This window comes from Thermothielavioides terrestris, chromosome 2 (genome assembly GCF_000226115.1).
Source record: "Thermothielavioides terrestris NRRL 8126 chromosome 2, complete sequence".
NCBI lineage: Eukaryota > Fungi > Ascomycota > Sordariomycetes > Sordariales > Chaetomiaceae > Thermothielavioides > Thermothielavioides terrestris.
Genome location: NC_016458.1, coordinates 1,990,973 through 2,009,813, shown reverse-complemented (window position 1 = coordinate 2,009,813; position 18,841 = coordinate 1,990,973). Strand labels below are relative to the sequence as shown.

Sequence of the window (18,841 nt, the reverse complement as noted above, 5' to 3'; positions counted from 1 at the left end):
AGTTGCAGGGGGTGGTGCTGGCAGAATCTGCTGCGGGCCATGGCTTCCTCTACCTCGACGTGAACGGCAGAGGCACTGACTGTGTAACTAAGGTACTGTATGTACGGATTAATACATCCGTACATACACTACAGTTCACCGTGGGGATGATTTTTTGAGTGTGAAGCGCCATCTCATTCAGAGGAACCCATTCCATGAATCCAGCCCGAACTCAGCCAGTCGTGAGAAAGTCAAGGCTCTGCACAAAGTCCGGCTCGTCCGCCCCTTTGCTATCGTGACTCTTGTCACCGTCTTGTCTTGAGCCTTCCCGCCACTGCTGAACGGAGACCAACCACGATTGGCAACCCCACGAATCCACGAGCAAGCTGGTGTATGAGACGCTTCTAAACTTTCGTGTGTGTAATTGGCTCCCTCGAGCGATTAATCCATCTTGGTTCACGGCAAAGGAACCAGTGCGCCACCACGACACCTGAACCAGCATGTTCATCTTGGTCAGTACGATTATGGTTTCTCGATCATTACTTTCCAGTCATGAAGCCTCACTAATACGAACGGCACCGGCCAGACCAAGATAGCCGACCTCGTGCAGATCGCACCCCATGACTTTCGGAAACAAAGCTACGTAGCGATTGAGGACAATATCAACAGCAAGTATGCCAACAAGGTAAGTATTGCTGTTGTCTTTATCCATACATCCCCGGTGTGCTCCCACTGACCGTACTGTGATGCAGGTGGTGCAGAAAATCGGCCTCTGCATCTGCCTGTGGGATATTCTGTGGACATCAGAAGGCCTGATTGGGCAGGGTGATGGGATGGTCAACGTCAACGGTGTGCATATAGCCTATCACCCCATAACTCGAGTGCCTTCCCACAACGTGCTGATACTGACTCTGTTGCCAAGTTGAATTCCGCATGGTTGTGTTTCGACCATTCAAGGGGGAGGTCATTGTCGCACGCATCACCGACCAGTCATCAGAAGGGATATATCGTCAGTCCAGCCCATCCCCATCCTTCATCCCTTCCTGATCTCCACGCTGACAGCCAGTCCCCTTGCAGTTGCCACGGACTTCTTCGACAACATCTTCGTCCCCTGGACCGAGCTACCAGAGGGCTCCGAATTGTAGGTGCCCAGCCCAGTTTAACTTCTACCAACGAGCTCCGGCTGACCACATTCAATCAGTGAGCCGAACGAGAATCTCTGGGTCTGGAAGGAGGAGGACCAAGTCATGTACTTCGACAACAACGAGATGGTCCGCGTCAAGGTGATCTCGGAGGAGTGGCACGACCAGACACCCCTCAAGCCGATCGAGACAGAGGAAGGCGCCGAGGAACAGCCTGCTGCCGTCAATTCCAAGCCGCCGTACAAGATCACGGGATCGATGAACGGGCCGGGTCTCGGCTGCTGTCTGTGGTGGGAGTGATGGCCTTGCGGAAAGAAGTTGGGCTTTCGTTCGGTCTACGGGATTGGATACAAAATTACACCTTGATACCCTCCAGAAGTCGCTGCTCGACGCCGTCCAGGACGGAATGGTGCTCAATGACCGCGAGGTTCTCGGCCTCGGCGAGGAACTGCTTGTTGGGATCGACACCGGGGCCGAACATCTGGCCAGCCTGCGGACCCATCTGGGTCATCTGCTGCGCCATTTGATTTGCAGCTGCGGGAATGTCAGCGCGGAGTGTGCTATACCAGAGACAGGGGGGAGGCGGCAACGTATACGTACCGTTCTCGCTGCCCAGCAGGAAATTGAATATGGGCTGGAGGCCAAAAATACACAAGAAGTACCAGCTGATGCTCGACATCCAGCGGGGGTCCATATCCTTGGTCGCCACGCCGGCCTGGAGCATGCTCTTGAACTTGATGGTAAGCGGGAACGGCAGTTTCACTGTGCCTGGTCAGCTTCGGAACGCGGACCGAGCCATCACCGGCCGGGGAAAGGCCGAGACGCACTAATGACGTAGCCGCTGAAGAACGCATTGATCCAACTCATGATGAGCGTGTTAGGGATGATCATGGCCATCTGGTTCTTCATCATGCCCATCATGCCCTCCATGGCGCTGGGGTCGCTCATCGGATTCGGCGGCGGTTGGCCACGGGCATCGGGGTCCTTAAGGTAGTCGCCCGACTCGTAGGCGGTGATCAGGGCATCCCGGCGCGCGGTAAAAGAGGACTTGGACAGCACGTGGTAGTTGCTGCGCACGTTGATGCCGTGGAGGAGGGCCCTCTGCTCGCGCATTGTCTTTTGGTCGAGCTTCTTGGGTGCAGACGCCATCAGGACACTCGCGTAGTGCCGGAGGACGCCGGTGAGGATCTATCCAGCTGTGTAAGCCATTGTCGGATGAGTTAAAAGTCGAGCTCGCCGGCGGCTCGAAGATCGGGGGCGGGGCGAAGTGAGTGTGGGTGTACCATGACGATAGTGATCGGGAAGAGGATCCAGTAGCTATTCGCGCTTGTCAGAATTGGCTCTCGCAGGTGTTTTCGAGGACTGCGAGTCTCACAATAACTGGGGATCTCGATGGATCGTCTGCACTGGTACCTGCGCCATCCTGACGTGCCGAGGTTGAGTTTGCGCTCGGCAAGGCTGCTTGTCATCGACGTGTTTGTCCGTGCCAAACCGGAAGCTTGAGAGATGTCGTTGTGTCTGAACGGGACCCTGGAAGCTCTGCCAAGCTCGGTACTGTGTTAGTGTAAACTAGGGGGCTGCCCCCCTGTCTGCTGGGGGCACGGGCCCATCGCTTCCACCCGGAGAACAGCCGCAGTAACAGCAGCTCATCCAAACGTGGCAGGTGGCCTTTCCGCGATTGAAACTTCCTGCTTGGCCGACAACCTCTTCTTCCCCAACTTCTTCCACCCTTGTTCCGTTTTCTTCTTTCTCCTCCCTGCGATTCGGCGTTGGGACAGGTAAACCGGCAGCAAACATGGCGGTATCTCAGGAAAAGGTCACGGTTTACAATCTCGCCGGTAAGCCATCCTTCTCGCACCCTGCACACTGCCGTCCAGTAGCTTCCCGGACTTACACGCGTGTTGTTTCGCCCGCAATATTCAGACCTCAAAACCACGTCCGACGACGCGATCCCCAACTATCTCAACAGCCTGAAATTCCGCCAGTCCCACCGCCTCACCGACGTCCGTCTCGCCCTGGGCTACTCGGCGCTCGCGCTCGCCGCCGCCTGCTTCGCCTGGGACTACAAGCTCGGCTTCGAGTCGACGAAGCACCTCACGGCCGCCGCCGTGGTCGTCTACACGCTGCTCAACGGCGCCCTGACCTTCTGGCTGTTCTACGTCGAGCGCGGGACCGTCTACGTCGGCACGGCGCCGTCGGGCGAGACGCTGCGCATCTCGACCGCCACCAAGAAGAACGTGCCGACGTACCATGTGACCGTCGAGGTGCAGCCGAAGAACGGCGGGAAGAAGGAGGTGCTGAAGATCAGCCGGGCCTTTACCGAGTGGTTCGACGGCGCGGGCCACTTTGTGGCGGCCCCGTTCCAGAGCATGCTGGCGAGTGCCGTGCCCGTGGTTGGCAAGCTGGATCCGAAGAGGGCGGCTCCCCAAGAAAGCGCCATGCCGGTGCCGGCGGCGTATACACCTGAGATGCTTGATGTGCTAGCCAAGGCGAATGCAAGCGTTGTTGGTTCGGCGGCGGAGGAGGCGACCGGCTCGGAGACGCCGGTGCCGAAGAAGGGGGGGAAGAAGAGGAGAGCATGAGGTGATGGATTAAAGAGGAGATACTGAGGGGGCGGGATGATATCAAGCGACCGTAAACAGAAAAAAAATATTGGGGTCTACACGGCCTTTGTCCGGCACGCCACGTATAATCAGTGAGGCGACCACTCAGCGTAGAGTTCCCCATTGCCCTCGGTGTTTGGCTCGCCCGCAAAAAGTGGTGCCGGTATGAAGCTCTATGAGGAGAAAATACGCCCGATATCATTCGGGTGTCCCACAGTTGCTGCGGCGGTTGGTGACAGCCCTGCCGCCCATCTTCTTGACGCCTCGAGTTCGGGTCGGTTTCGTCATCTAAGCACAAAAAACTTCTCTCTAGATCCTTTGTCTATCTCGCCCCGCGACTCGCAGCCAATCAACCAAACAATCACACAACCTTGGCCCAACTCGCCCTGGCCTTCCTCGCAACCTCCCGTACGTTCCTCACCGGGTCTCCACACGCAACAGCCAACATGCGCTGCGTGGGCGGCGAGTAAGACAGCACATAGCGCTCCTCGAACCGCGTTGGGATCGCGCCCAGCACCTGCAGCGCGAGCTTGCGGCACCTGGTTCTCGTCACCGGCGGGACCGCTTCGATCTTGCGGGAGCACTCCTGGTACACCCTGCTCGCGCCGCCGATGGTCTCTCGGAGATGGCCCTTGAGCGCGTCCGGCTCGTTCGCGAGGATGTCCGCCAGGATCTCGAGCGCCGCAGCAACCTGCGACCAAGCGACCTCCTCGGAGAGGCCGGCATGGTTGTTGAGGGCTGTCACCAGCAGGCGGATCAGGGGTTCCAGGTCGTCTTGATAGACGGCGAACGGGCAGTTGCTGACCATTGAGAGGATGGCCAAGCGGTACCTCGCTGCGGTGTGGCTGTCGGCGGCGGCTGGCTGGGCATCCTGGAGCAGCGGCTTGGCCAGGTGACTGTAGGCCCATTGCTTGTAGAAACGCTTAACAACCGCGTGGTTGTTAGGGCTAAGGAGCTCATTCTGCTTGACGACGAGGCCCAGGGATTGGGCGACGATCTCGCCGTTGAGGTGCTGGCTGGCCGCGGCCTGGTGCAGCGCCGGCACAAGGTTGAGCACATGTTTGTCCTGACGGGCTGCGGCTCCGGCAAGGACGTTCATCGCAACTGTGCTATGAGCATGGAAGGCCTCTCGGTCGAGGGGGGCCGAAGTGGTCGCCTCCTTCATCCAGTTGGCCCAGAAGTCAAACACACGTCTCATCACCACTACCTCGGGGTCGGACGTTGAAGGGCCGCCCTTGTACTTGTTGGCAAGTATCGCCCCGATCGCTGCGCGTATATCACTTTCTCTGGACGGAGAGGAGCCAAAATCGGTCACGTTGCACATAAGCTTCTCCGCCGCGCCACCCGGTTCGTACTGGATACCGCCGTTAGTCGTGTACGAGAACTGTTTTGTTGAAAGGGAGCTCATACCAAGCCAGCCAGTGCCCCTGGCCGCAACCCTTGAAGAATGCCCAGTGTGAGCAAGTTCAGGGAAAGTTCCGAAGAGTGAGGTTGCGCGGAAGCACTGTCCGAGCCGCCGAAGAAATTGAAAGCCTCGTGGGCCAAGTTGCACGACACTTGCAGCGCTTCGTCGAGATTCCGCACAACCAGCGCCGCCATCTGCGAGAGCGGGATAAGAGCCCTTTCGTCCCATGGAGCTCGCGGTCCCGAGCGGGCGGATCGATATAGGCTCCTCACCATGAAGAGACTCAGCTTCAAGAACTGGCGACAGACCTCGGGGTTTTCGTCTGTCAAGGGCGGCAGCAGTAGCACATCAGATGCCCCATCACCCCGTTGAAGTTGCAATAGCCAATCCTCTGGTAGTTTCTCGTACTCGCCTACCCAGTTCTCGCCGCTGCCAGAAGAAGGGAAGGCCTGCCGCCCGTATTTGGCCTCGCAGGCGTCAAGGAACCACAGAACGCCAGCGTGCAGTGAGGAAATGACGTGAGCGTTCGCCGATGGACCCTCGACCGAGTCATTGGGCCGGGGTGAACCGGTTTGAGATGAGAGCGGGAAGGCATCCAAAAGGCTTGCTGTGAATGTGATGAAGTGTTGGACCGGAGAGTACCGTTTCCGTGAAGGAGTCTCGGCCGCGATGCTCGAGGGGATCTCGGAACAGCCAATGAAGGACAAGCGAGATAGCAGGTCTTGCAACGCTCGCAGTGCATAGTCCGAAGGGTTGGTCCAGTCACGATGCCTGATCTCCGACATTGCCCGACTCGCAATTTCGTCGTAGCCGTCTGTGTAGCTCATGACGATAGTTCGCAGGGCCAGCACGGCCTCATCTTCCAAAGTGGTCTCGTCGGCACGGTTGTTATCATTAGGACTGAGCGTGAGACTCCTGAGGATGGTTCGTGTAAGGAGTGAGCAGATCTCTGAGCAGACTGAACGGGAACAGAGCAAAACAAGTGTTCCGTCCGGCCGCAGGATTTGCTGGCTGGCGAGCAGAGCAAGACCCTGGATAGCCTGCTTCACCACGTCCCTCGCCTCTGGCGCTGACTCGTTGGCTTTGTCGGTCCATATTGGCAGGTAAACGTCGTGGAACAATGTGTCGAGATGCGTCCGTGACTCTGTCCTCAAACTTGCTTCGTCATCCGGGTGGCCACATGACCGGTCCTTCAACAGCTCGATGCGGGTCTTGAGTAGCGAGTTCAGAAGAAGCAGGAGGTCGCACGTGTGGGCGGGTGACTTTGGCTGCCGGAGATTCTGCCGGACAGTGCCAATGAAGCTGGCGTTGTAGAGTACGTAGGCTCGGATATTGGCGCTGATGACGGTCATGAGCAGGAGTCCGGCCTGCTTGGTGTATGTAGGGTTTGCGAGGTCGTCTCGGCAGTCCCTGGACACCAGGTCGACGTAGGATTTGAGCAGGGACACGTCGAGTTTCTGAGTTTTGGTGCCATCGAGCTTCCTAGCGATGGCTCGGAGCACGTCCAGCGTGGCATCGATGGTCTCCTTGACCTCGCCGTTCCGCACTTCATACTTGAGCGAGTTCCATATCTTTTCAATGTGAGGAACGATGCTTGCTTGTGGATTGTCGTACAGCTCGATACAGGCTCTGATGGTTTTGAGGATGTCGACCTGGCGTATGGTGTTAGTCCTTGTTCTCGGGCTATGAGCAACTAAAACTGCCGGGCCGCCGCGGCGGTTTGAAGGTTGATAATGTTCGACTGACCTTGACAGCAACTGTGACAGCATCTCCTTGGTCGAGCTTTTGAATGAGGAACGGGAATGCGTGGGGGGCGACGCGCTGGTGGGCGGCGAAACAGCTCCGCACAGCCTCTTTGAGATCTTCGGCGGTGATTCCTATTGGAGTGGCAGAACTGCGCAGAGAAATGGGAAAGTAGGCCGAGAAGGTCTTGAAAATTTCCTCGGTCACTTCGGGAGACGGATCATAGTCTCTGAGAAGCAAGGCCAGGGTTTTGAACCAGACCATGAGGTTCCTCGGATCTCGTTCGCTCTGACACAGCTGCAGGAGGTCGACAACGAAACCACAAGACGACCCATACTTGTGCTTCAGCTCGCTGCTGACAGCGGGATCCTGGACGAGGCTGAGGAAGAGCTCGTAGATCTCAAGCCGGGTGGCTGCGGTCTGCAGGCGGAAATCTTCCTTGATTTTGCAGACGTCTTCCAGAATCTTGCTGCCCATGTCGGGCTTGAAGCTCTTCATTCTGTACAGCTGCCGCAAAGCCTTCGCAGACGCCGTGATGCCGGCCTTGTGATCGTAGGAAAACATGGCGCCGAAGAAGCCGATGAGACGGAGGACTGCGAGGCCATTGAGCAAGAGGTCTCGGCGTGGGGAATAACACGGCAACCGGCAACACATACCTTGGTCTGATCTCAGCGTGCTCTTGTCGAGTGCCTCTAGGGTACTGGCAAGAAAGGCCAGGGCTGGATTCAGGGCAAAGGCATCATCAGTACCGCATTACCCCGTTGGGCGAGACCAGCGCAGCCCATTCAGCCCATCCATCTCATCCGTGCATACCTTTAGCTCGAGCAATGATGTCGCCGCTACCCCCTTGGTCCCCATCCTCCATCTGTTCGTCATCGGCCGACGCCGGGGTCATCCATTGTTGGACGGACGCAGCCCAGTTCCCCACCGCGGCGCTGCTGGCACGGGAGCTCTCGATCTCTACGGATACGAGTCAGTATTACGGTGTTGTCAGAGAGAGTCGCGCCTTGTTACTCACCCCTCGCCGCTTTCCGGGCGATTTCTGACTGGGCGGTCTCGTCGTCCGAGAGCACGTACTGCAGCGCCCACTGCTTGAACTGCGCCATGGCAGAGGCACACCACAGGCAACCAGGTTCCACAAGTCCGCCGGAAGCGCAGCAACCGCTGTTTCCAGTCTAAATAGTATGCGGGTTGTTGTTGACTTTGGTATGCGAATCCTGGACTCAAATACGGATGTACTGCGCACAGGAAGAGGCGCCGAACGGGCCGGGGAGCTGCCCGAGCTGCCCTGCCACACCCACTGTCCAGGCACAACAACAAACGCTTTGCAACGCCCTTGAAGCCCTACAATCCAAGCAGTAGTGCGGGACGAAGAGCGAATTAGGACCGGGCAGCGTGCCAAGCAATGCTGCGACTCATTAGGTGGTGCAAGTACCTTACCTTAGGTAGCCTGCCACTTGCGCCCTGCTCCGGATCCCGAGTCGATGTTGAAGAGGCGCCGTTTTCGCTTGTCTCTCCGATGCCCCACGTTGCCCCGCGGCAGTAAACTGGCAGTAAACGCCACGAGTGCGGGCGGTGAAGCCATATTATGACGCTATCTTTGGGGGCTCGTCACCGCTAAACCGTGCTTGGTAAGTGGGGGGAAAGCCTCTGTGGGCCCAATTCCGTCCAAAATTTTCTGTTTCGGGACCAAGTGAAGGACCCTCAAGCTCAGGCCGCCGCCGACAGCGGCAGCAATGCCAGCCGTCGAAAAGGAAACCCGGGGATATTGTTACCGATCGGTAGCTGAGCCAAAATCTCTCAGGTGATGGGGTTCATGCTTCATTGAGGTCATTTACATTTGCTGCGTTGAAACAAGCAGGGCCACCTCCAAGTTCTCAGTGCTTCCGGGTTCAGTGCGCCCGTCAGTGGCCAATTCCTTCCAGTTGGTCGCTTACCTTTTGTTGTTAGCGAGGTGTCGCGGGGTAAGCTGCTTCTCTCATCACTGCTGTGGCTCTCACGCAGCGCGCTGCTTTCGAGCTGCTGCCATGGAGTCACGCCGCTGCCAGGCTCCCAGTTTGCTGCACTTACACACAACCACGCACATATAGCACAAATCCAAGGCTTCTACTCATCTGAGGTTTCCGGATCTTCCGCCTGCTTTGAGACAGGGGTTCTCGCGTCACAATGGCTGAGTTAGGAAGCACGCTGGCTGGCCACAGGCTCCTGCTAATTCAGCTGCTGCCAGGCATCTCGTGTCCTATTCCGCTGCGCTGACAGAGCAGCAGCGGAACGCACTGAGCGCACATCGCCATGGCGTCGGAAGAAGTGCCCAAGACCTGCAAGGTCATTCTTGCAGACACAATAGCCAAGAAGCTCCTGGCTGAAGTCAGGGAGACATTGGCCAGCGTTCAGGGCCCTGAATCCTCAAAACCCACCTTGGTTGCCTTCCTGGCCAACGGTGATCCTGCCGCCGACCAGTACGCCGAGTGGTCCAAGAAGACATGCGAGGAGAAGTGAGTCTGTCCCCATTCAGGGATTCTGCTCCGAGACAAACGCTGAGCGTGCCCGCCCTCCCCCAGCGGCTTCCACTTTGATCTCCGCAAGGTCGATAAGGAGGACCTTGAAGAGGCCATCGTGGCCGCGAACCAGGACGACTCCGTCGATGGTATCCTTGTCTACTACCCGATCTGGCGGAACAATAAGCAGCAGGACCGGTACATCCAAGAGACCGTCGCCCTCTCCAAGGATGTCGAGGGCCTCTGCCACACCCACCTCTTCAACATGTACCACAACGTGCGCTTCCTCGATCCGCCCACCAACCAGAAGAAGTCCATCCTTCCGTGCACCCCGCTCGCCATCGTAAAGACGCTCGAGCATTTGCAGATCTACAATCCGATTTTGGCCTATGGCAACCGCCTCTTTGGCAAGACCATCACCGTCATCAACCGCAGCGAGGTCAACGGCCGTCCACTGGCCGCGCTGCTGGCCAACGACGGCGCCACCGTCTACAGCGTCGACATCACTGGCGTACAGGTCTTCACCCGCGGCAGCGGCATCCGCGCGCCGCGCCATCAGGTCCACGACAAGGAGGGCTGGGAGCTCAAGGACGTCCTGCCGCTCAGCGACGTTGTTATCGCCGGCGTGCCGAGCGAAGACTTCAAGGTGCCGACCGAGCTGCTCCGCGAGGGCGCCGTGTGCATCAACTTCTCGAGCTACCGCAACTTCGACGGCCCGGCGGTGAAGGAGAAGGCCAGCATTTACGTGCCCAGCGTCGGCAAAGTGACTATTGCCGTGCTGTTGCGGAACCTGGTGGTATGTTCCATACGTCTCCTCTTGCGGTGACCTGGACTGTCCAGGACGATGGGGATGTTGACAGTGATGTTTAACAGCGCCTGATTGCCAACCGGCCGCGACCCGAAGGGGCAGCTGATGCAGCTATCGAGAAAGCGAGGAATGAGGCGTTTAAGGATGGTTGATGGTGACTGACGACCATCCCCGGCGTTACGTTATGTGTCTGGCTACGTGAAAAGCTCAGGATACAAGGGCGAAAAACGGATTGATATACAGAGACGTTAGAAGACCATCTGCTTGATACTCAGATAAATCAAACATGATTAGATTTGTTGTTTGTGTTGATCACACACTGCGGTGTTGATGAGCACCCACTGCGACGCTCTCAAAACGGGCGGCAAACAAATACCTGACTCTACCCACCTCCCTCTTCAACAAAAACTAGAGTGTGATAGGAGGTGGTGCATCACGATCAGATCGGCGGAGAGCAAACCATGGCCCATGCGCTCATGGTCGTTCGTTCGACTAGAGTAACCTTATACTTAAAATCTATATACCAGAAAGAAAACCCCGGGGTATCGAACCAATTCTTGTCGGTTGAAAGAAGCGAAGAATAGAAAACCACTGTACCGGCTCTTCGCCAAACGCCCCTCAGCCCAATAAGCATCGCCAACCCGTTTCCAACAGGCGCGAACGGGGCCAGAGAGTAAAGCCGCTGAAGCCCATACAATGATACCACACAACCCCCTTTCCCCTTACCCCATCCCCCGCGCCCCCGTTCCCCTTCACTCCCCGCTCCCGTTGAAGACTCACGGAATGTCCGGAGGCCCCTCACAGCAGAACAAATCCCCATTTTCCATTCCAGCACCGCGTTTTCGTTTAAACATTACTAGCCTGCCCCACCCCCTTCTAGCCCCTTGGTATACATACCACCAGAGCAACGCCCTCTCAACGCCAGATCCCGTCTAACGCTGAGCACAATCTGAGACTGCCCCCCCGCTTGCCACGAAACCAAAGAGAGGGAAAAAAAAAAAAGGAAAAGGAGAAAAGGATGGAAAAAGCAAAGGTGAATCAGAATAAGAAGAGGAAGAAAGAAGAAGAATAAAAAAGAATAAAAAAAAAGAAGATGATGAAGAAGAAGGAAAAGAAGAAGAAGAACAGGTCGCGACCCCGACGTGCGCGAGCCGGCGCCGTCCCACAGATCTCCCCCCCGCCTCACACCGCGTCGTCATCAGCGGCGTCAAACCCCTCCAGCACGCGCATCGCCGCGTTGAGCCGGCGGCGGTACATGCGGCTCTCGGCGCTGGCGCGGCCGTTCTCGGTCAGGCCGAGCACGCAGCGGCCGACGCTGGCGACGAGCCGCTCGACCAAGTACTTGTCCTCCCTGAGGAGGGCCTCGAGCGGGTGCGGGCCGAAGGCCATCATCTTGGCCTCGCCGCCGCCGCCGCCGCCGTTCGCCGCGGCCCCGTGGTGGTGCTGCTGCTGCTCGGCTGCTGCGCTGCCCAGGTCGCTCATCAGCCTGCTCGCGATGGTGTTCAGCTCCTGGTCGGGCGAGTCGCGCGGCGTGAGCACGCCCGTGCTGTTCGCCTTCTTGGAGCCCGGGAGGGAGGTCTTGTTGACCAGCGGGAAGCTGCGGTTTGTGCCAACCGAGTCGAACGAGGAGATCGAAGGCCGGTGGAGGGAGCTGGCCGTCGAGATGGGGCGGTGGATCACGGACAGGCGACGGCTCGTTTGAGACGCGTGGGTCTCGGCAACCGAGGAAGAGCGGCCTTCCTCGGCGATGGGGGAGATGGAGCCGTCGCTGTCGCGAGCCCCCGTCTGGGAGGTCAACGGGCGTGTGCTGCCAGTATTGAAGGACCGCCTCTTGGTTGTCGCGGTGCTTCCGGAGCGGTATCTGTGGCTCTGGGCAGAGGCAGCTCTGATAGAGCCCTCGTTCGTCCTGGTGGGCGGATTGGGAACTTCCTCGGACAGGGCGGGGGATTTCAGAGACCGACCTTCGTGAGCGGTGGCGAAAGTGTCGATGGTCGATATCGAGTTGCTGCTGTTCCGCCTGCTCCAGACACGGGGTTCCGCAGCGCTGCCGTCGTCGCTCTTGGTCTCGTTTGCCACAGGGCCTCGCGTCGTCTCAACCGAGTCCTCCGAGGTCAGGCTCTCGCTGCTCGCTCGCCTTCTCAGGCTCATGGTACCCAAGGCGCTGTGCAGGAAGAAGTGTTCGTAGTCGAATGCATCCTCACGGTCCTCGTGCGAGATCTGGTGCTGAACAGTGTCGTGATAGAGAGATTCCCCGCTCTCGCTCATGTAATCGGCCTCATCGGCGTCGTGGAATTCGTCTTGTTGGTCCTCGTCCACGTCACCGTTTTCCGTGAGCATGTCCGAACCGTCGTCTTGCACTTCACCCTCGGCTTCGAGAGCAGGAGCAGGAGGAGATAGGGATCCGGCGTCTGTGACCCGGGCGGTTGCTTGCTCGGGGTGCACCTCATGTTCTGCATCAAAGTAATCCGTATCGTTCCCCTCGGCGTGTTCGTCCCCTGTATTATGCTCCCTAGCGTCACCATCCACGCTTGACTCCTCGCCGTTCCACGGGTTCCTGCTCGGGGGGTTGCTCGTGGTTATTACTGACGTTCGGTTCGACCGAGGCTCCGCATACCACTGGTCGAACTGCGCGTGAGTGAACGGGCTGGGCGTTCTCAGGCTCTGCAGGCTTCGCCTCTTGAGACTGTCAGCCCGGGCTTGCTCACGCAGGCTGGAGATCTTGCCCTTCAAGTCCCTCATTTGATCCTTGATGTCTCGCATTTGAGCTGCAGAAGCCGACCGCTGAACGGTCCTCACGCCGTTGTCGCCGGGGAAAGCCCCGAAGGTAGGGCTTAGAAACGCTTCAAGCCGCGCGTTTTGGCTGGCGCTGTCGGCTTCGCCAAGCCGGGCAACTTCAGCCTCCGTGAGCGGTTTCAGGCCGGTCTCCTGGAGGGAATTCGCGATGGGGGTGCGGCGATGGGATTCCTCCTCCTTGTCCCCGCGGATATAGTCAACGCTCCTCGACGCCGTCAATGGCTGCCTGTAGCCACCAGCGGCTCCAAGCGCACTCTGCGATCTCGGTAACGTAACACGATAGGGCAGGCCATTTCGCATGGCGACATCGCTGGACATTCGCGTGTGTCCCGGAGCGGAGTCGGCGGTAGATGCGCTGGAACCCGCTCCATTTGCCAACGGATACATGGCCGTGGCCGCTCTCTGGAGAGGCGGGGAGGGTGTCGACCCGTCAGAGCCGTACGGGGACGTGTATTGCAACGAGCTACGCGCTCGGGTCAGATTGCCCTCCATTGTCTAGCCCGCGTTAGCAAGGAAACCTTGCTGCGCCGCTCAGGGGCGCCGCGACTTACCGTCAACCTTCTCTTTGCATTCGCGAGGATCTCCTCCGCACGCCGGCTTAGCGAGGTTGTCGAGTATGTGGACAGGCGGTCAACGTTATCCGGCTTGGCCACCCCCGGCCGGGCAGGCTCGACGGCGGCGGTCCCCTCGACGTAGGACGAGGCCATGCTCTCTTCGTCGTCCCCTTGAAAGACGCTATCGCCCACGCTGACGGAATCGTCGAAGTCGGCGAAGAGTCCTTGGTGGTCTTGCGTCGTGATGGTGCTGTCGCTGTCCATGCTTCCCCGGCGTTCGCGCTTCGCAGTCAGGCTCTGCTTGGACTTCTTTTTGCTTACGGCCGACGAACCCATGGTCGGTGATGACCGGCGCGCCACGTCATTCACGCCTATACGCGTCGGAGACCCGGGCCTGCGAATGCCGGACTTTGTCCGCGTCGGCGAGGGCTTCCCAACCGTGCTCTCGACCTCGGTGACCTCCCCAATGTCGGATAGCATAGTGCCGTTCCCGTAGATGATGGGTGTCGTCGGTGTGACGGGGCCGGCGGGGCCGTACGGGCGCGGCCCAGCCAGGCCCGTGGCGACAAACATCTGATGGATATCGGGGCCTGCCGTTGAGGAGTCATGCGCGTTCTTCCACATCATCAGCGACGGGTGGCTCGCGCGGTTCATGTCGGGGTCGGGGGAGTCGCTGCGGTCGTCGTAGTCGGGCAAGATCATGTCGGGGTTCGTGAGCGTGGGCGACGCAGGCAATGGGGGGCCCGACTGCTGGCCGTGCCCATTGTGATAGTGGGCATTCGCGGCTTCCATGGCGGCCATGATGGATATGCGTTTGCAGGCAGCCAGGGGGATCTCGGGATCTCGAGCGCGAGCAGGAGCGGGAGTCGAGGAGATGCGGAAAGCCAGGCCCAATGGCCTCGAGACCGCGCCTTTTCCTGCCCGGACGGCGCGCGGCTACGTTCTTGCTTGGCAAACTGGCAAGATGGAAGTGTCTGATTTCGTCAAGGAGGAACAATGCGGCTGCGGTGCGGCCAGGGAGCCGGATGGGAGGAAGCAAGCGCGCGCGATGGGCTGCAATAAGTCGATAAATTGCGGGGTCCGGCGTGAACCAGGCCTCTATGTCAGGTCCGATCGGTCAGGACAGGCAGTATCGTTAACGTTATGCGGGCCATGCGCAGCGCGAGCACGGCCTGTCGGCGGCAGCGACGGAGTAACACGAGCCGGCGACTTGTTGGGTGTCCAGCGCAGTTGGCCGTTGGTCGCAAGCTGGCCGAGGTTGGAGTTGGGGAGCATACAAAGTAAAATGACCAGCAACAAAATTGCACCCTGGCAGCGAGGTCGCGCCCGCTGCGACGGCAACGCGAGCCCAACCAGAGGCTGGAAATTGCCGGTAATGCTCCGTATTGTCACCCAAAGCGCCGGGGTCAGGCAGGGCTGCCTCTTCCACTCTCGGACTGCTCAACGCTGAAGTGTGGGGGACGAGATGGGGACCAGGACCCACAGCTCCGTGCAAGTGATTTCTTTTCAACGCTGATCGATCGGCCGCCCCCCTTTTTGTGGTTTGGGCCACGAGCCAGGGGTTCGGGTCCTGGCAATCGCGCATTGTCACGTTGCCAAGATGGCCGATCGGCAGGCAGGACAAGGAATTGTTGTCGTCCCCAGGCCGGGTGAACTTGCAGCTCAAGTACAATACAGAGACAGAGCTCACGTTATGACTACCGATGACGAAGTACGGATATTGCACGACCTCCCAATCTCTAAGTTGACGCTAGGCGGTGGGGGCGTTCGGACGATTCGCTTCGGCGCGGACCTTGGCTCTGCGTTGTTCCTGGCGGACGGAGCGGAGCGGATTACGGGCCAGGGCCTTCTTGGCAGCTTAGGTGGCTATTAAATTTCTAGTACCACGCTAGAAGCAGTCAGGATTAGGAAGGCGGCATTGAAGAGAAAGACAAGCAGCTCCATGTGGTCCGCTCTGGTTGAGAAACTGGTCAGACGTCACTGGTCAACTTCTAATATATATACTACAGAACTGGGCGGTTAGTGCGATCCTTCTTTTTGCTGCAAAACAGGGGTCTTCCTTAACTAATTGTTATTGCAATCTACCTTTTTGACCGTTAATCTACCTTTTTAACCGTTAACAAATAACAGATGCAGGATACAGAGCTGTTAGTGATTTTTCGTTCCCCCTTCTATTGGTTTACGACTAAATCGTTATTTCCTTTCCCCGTTGTTTTGTTTTCCTTTTTCCTCCTTTTCTCTACGCGCCTACATCGTAGGCTACGTGCCTGCACCGTGGAACCGGGGGAGCTATACGTAGGAGCCTAGGCAACTGGGCTAGCCGTAGGCAGGTAGGCATCTGGGGGAGCCGCGGCCAGGTGGGCAACTGGGGGAGCCGTACGCAGGGCATACCGCGGGCGGCACCGGGGGCACAACGTGGGCACCAGGGCCACAACGCGGGCACCACGGCCACAACGCAGGCACCTGGGGCATACCGTGGGCACCATGGCCACAACGCGGGCACCAGGGGGCATACCGTGGGCATCGGGGGCACAACGCGGGCACCTAGGGCATACCGTGGGCACCGGGGGTATACCGTGGGCACCGGGGGTAGAACGTAGGCACTAGGGGCATACCGCGGGCACCGGGGGTAGAACACGGGCACCGGGGGTAGAACGTAGGCACCACGGCCATAACGTGGGCACCAGGGCCACAACGTGGGCACTGGGGGCATACCGTGGGCACCGGGGCCACAACGCGGGCACCACGGCCACAACGCGGGCACCACGGCCACAACGCAGGCACCAGGGGCATACCGTAGGCACCATGGCCACAACGCGGGCACCAGGGCCACAACGTGGGCACCGGGGGCAGAACATAGGCACCACGGCCACAACGCGGGCACCAGGGCTACAACGTGGGCACCGGGGGCATACCGCGGGCACCGGGGGTAGAACGCGGGCACTAGGGCCACAACGCAGGCACCGGGGGCATACCACGGGCACCGGGGCTACAACATAGGCACTGGGGGCATACCGTGGGCACCGGGGGCATACTGCGGGCATCGGGGCTACAACGTGGACACCGGGGCTAGAACATGGGTACTAGGGGTAGAACGTGGGCACTAGGGCCAGAACGTGGGCACTGGGGGTACAACGTGGGCACTGGGGGCATACTATGGGCACCGGGGCCACAACACAGGCACTGGGGGCATACTATGGGCACCGGGGCCACAACGTAGGCACTAAGGGCGCAACGTAGGCACTAGGGGTATAACGCAGGCACAACGTAGGTAGGTAGGCAACTCTGGGAGCCGTAGGCCGGGAGGCAAGCCGTGGGCTAGGAGCACATAGGTAATGCAGGTAGCTAGGAGTAATAGGAAGCAAGTCATGTAATATAAAAATGTAGATAAAAAACCTACGAGCCTACGAAGCGGGCTCCAAACCTCTTGTCTAATATATATATTATAGAACTGGGTAGTTAGTGCGATCCTCTTTTCCAGTACGTAACAGGGGTCCTCCTTAACTAATTGTTACTGCTCTCCACCTCTTTAGCCTTACAATCCTCCTCTTTAGCTTTAACAAATAACAGATATAGAGTATAGAGCTGTTAGTGATTTTTCTTTCCCCTCCTATTGGTTTACGGCTAAATTGTTATTTCCTTTCCCTGTTGTTTTGTTTTCCTTTTTCCTCCTTTTCTCTACGCGCCTATATCGTAGGCTCCGCGCCTGCACTGTGGAACCAGGGGAGCCGTACATAGGAGCCCAGGCAACTGGGCTAGCTGTAGGCAAGTAGGTATCTCCGTATATAGGGCATATTGCGGGCGGCACTAGGGCTACAACGCGGGCACTAGGGGCATGCCGTAGGCACCACAGCCACAACGCGGGCACCGAGGGCATGCTGTGGGCACTGGGGGCATGCCATAGGCACCGGGGCCACAACGTGGGCACCGGGGGCATGCCGTAGGCACTGGGGCTACAACGCGGGCACTGGGGGCATACCGTAGGCACTGGGGCTACAACGCAGGCACCAAGGGCATACCGTAGGCACCGGGGGCATACCGTAGGCACCGAGGGCATGCCGTAGGCACCGGGGCCACAACGCAGGCACCAAGGCCACAACGTAGGCACCGAGGGTATGCTGTAGGCACCGGGGCTACAACGTAGGCACCGGGGGCATGCTGTAGGCACCGGGGCCACAACGCAGGCACCAAGGGCATGCTGTGAGCACCGGGGCTACAACGTAGGCACCAAGGGCATACCATGGGCACCAAGGGCATGCCGTAGGCACTGGGGCCACAACGCAGGCACTAGGGCTACAACGTAGGCACCGAGGGCATGCTGTAGGCACCGGGGCTACAACGCGGGCACTGGGGGCATGCTATAGGCACCACAGCTACAACGCGGGCACCGAGGGCATGCCGTGGGCACCACAGCCACAACGCAGGCACCAAGGCCACAACGTAGGCACCGAGGGCATACCATAGGCACCGGGGCTACAACGTGGGCACCGGGGGCATGCCGTGGGCACCGGGGCTACAACGTAGGCACCGAGGGCATACTATAGGCACTAGGGGCATACCGTAGGCACCGAGGGCATGCTGTGGGCACCGGGGCCACAACGCAGGCACCAGGGCTACAACGTAGGCACCGAGGGCATGCCGTAGGCACTAGGGCCACAACGCAGGCACCGGGGGCATGCTATAGGCACCACAGCTACAACGCGGGCACCGAGGGCATACTATAGGCACCACAGCTACAACGCGGGCACTGGGGCTACAACGCAGGCACCGGGGCTACAACGCGGGCACCGGGGCCACAACGCGGGCACCGGGGGCATGCTGTGGGCACCGGGGCCACAACGTAGGCACTGAGGGCATGCTGTGGGCACCGGGGCTACAACGCAGGCACCGAGGGCATGCCGTGGGCACCAGGGCCACAACGCGGGCACCGAGGGCATGCCGTGGGCACCGGGGCTACAACGCGGGCACCAGGGGCATGCTATAGGCACCGGGGCCACAACGCGGGCACTGGGGCTACAACGTGGGCACCGGGGGCATGCCGTGGGCACCGAGGGCATGCCGTAGGCACCGGGGCTACAACGCAGGCACCGGGGGCATACCATAGGCACCGAGGGCATGCCATAGGCACCGGGGCTACAACGCAGGCACCGAGGGCATGCCGTGGGCACCGGGGCTACAACGCAGGCACCAGGGGCATACTATGGGCACCGAGGGCATGCCGTAGGCACTGGGGCTACAACGCGGGCACCGGGGGCATGCCGTAGGCACCACAGCTACAACGTAGGCACCGAGGGCATGCCGTGGGCACCGAGGGCA

At 59.3% G+C, this 18,841-nt stretch overlaps 7 protein-coding genes across 7 annotated transcripts; 4 read left to right on the top strand and 3 right to left on the bottom strand.

Moving 5' to 3' along the window:
* The first annotated feature begins 300 nt into the window (after positions 1 to 300).
* THITE_2112289 (uncharacterized protein) lies at positions 301 to 1,449 on the top strand. Its single transcript, XM_003651657.1, has 7 exons — positions 301 to 370; positions 447 to 491; positions 566 to 664; positions 732 to 828; positions 902 to 988; positions 1,057 to 1,120; positions 1,181 to 1,449. Exons 2-7 carry the CDS (start codon positions 480 to 482, stop codon positions 1,419 to 1,421), a joined length of 600 nt encoding a protein of 199 aa, XP_003651705.1. The 5' UTR covers positions 301 to 370; positions 447 to 479; the 3' UTR covers positions 1,422 to 1,449.
* THITE_2112286 (uncharacterized protein) lies at positions 1,449 to 2,636 on the bottom strand. Its single transcript, XM_003651656.1, has 5 exons — positions 2,497 to 2,636; positions 2,405 to 2,438; positions 1,949 to 2,309; positions 1,722 to 1,883; positions 1,449 to 1,655 (listed from the first exon to the last, which is right to left on the bottom strand). The coding sequence occupies exons 1-5, from the start codon at positions 2,541 to 2,543 to the stop codon at positions 1,477 to 1,479; spliced, it is 783 nt and encodes a 260-aa protein (XP_003651704.1). The 5' UTR covers positions 2,544 to 2,636; the 3' UTR covers positions 1,449 to 1,476.
* A 280-nt stretch (positions 2,637 to 2,916) lies between these two features.
* On the top strand, positions 2,917 to 3,703 carry THITE_2086847 (uncharacterized protein; the record flags this gene model as incomplete). The annotated part of the gene is made up of 2 exons (XM_003651655.1): positions 2,917 to 2,959; positions 3,045 to 3,703. 2 exons carry the CDS (start codon positions 2,917 to 2,919, stop codon positions 3,701 to 3,703), a joined length of 702 nt encoding a protein of 233 aa, XP_003651703.1.
* Positions 3,704 to 3,836: 133 nt separating this feature from the next.
* On the bottom strand, positions 3,837 to 8,115 carry THITE_2112283 (uncharacterized protein). Its single transcript, XM_003651654.1, has 5 exons — positions 7,891 to 8,115; positions 7,686 to 7,832; positions 6,876 to 7,465; positions 5,135 to 6,781; positions 3,837 to 5,078 (listed from the first exon to the last, which is right to left on the bottom strand). The coding sequence occupies exons 1-5, from the start codon at positions 7,976 to 7,978 to the stop codon at positions 4,086 to 4,088; spliced, it is 3,465 nt and encodes a 1,154-aa protein (XP_003651702.1). The 5' UTR covers positions 7,979 to 8,115; the 3' UTR covers positions 3,837 to 4,085.
* A 676-nt stretch (positions 8,116 to 8,791) lies between these two features.
* THITE_2112278 (uncharacterized protein) lies at positions 8,792 to 10,474 on the top strand. The gene is made up of 4 exons (XM_003651653.1): positions 8,792 to 8,836; positions 9,100 to 9,367; positions 9,434 to 10,166; positions 10,244 to 10,474. The coding sequence occupies exons 2-4, from the start codon at positions 9,165 to 9,167 to the stop codon at positions 10,328 to 10,330; spliced, it is 1,023 nt and encodes a 340-aa protein (XP_003651701.1). The 5' UTR covers positions 8,792 to 8,836; positions 9,100 to 9,164; the 3' UTR covers positions 10,331 to 10,474.
* An 886-nt stretch (positions 10,475 to 11,360) lies between these two features.
* On the bottom strand, positions 11,361 to 14,317 carry THITE_35727 (uncharacterized protein; the record flags this gene model as incomplete). The annotated part of the gene is made up of 3 exons (XM_003651652.1): positions 11,361 to 12,747; positions 13,018 to 13,466; positions 13,523 to 14,317. 3 exons carry the CDS (start codon positions 14,315 to 14,317, stop codon positions 11,361 to 11,363), a joined length of 2,631 nt encoding a protein of 876 aa, XP_003651700.1.
* Positions 14,318 to 16,168: 1,851 nt separating this feature from the next.
* Positions 16,169 to 18,663, top strand: THITE_26581 (uncharacterized protein; the record flags this gene model as incomplete). Its single annotated transcript, XM_003651651.1, has 2 exons — positions 16,169 to 16,454; positions 18,410 to 18,663. Coding segments are annotated over 2 exons (540 nt in total), but the record flags the coding sequence as incomplete, so codon positions are not given.
* Positions 18,664 to 18,841: the final 178 nt, after the last annotated feature.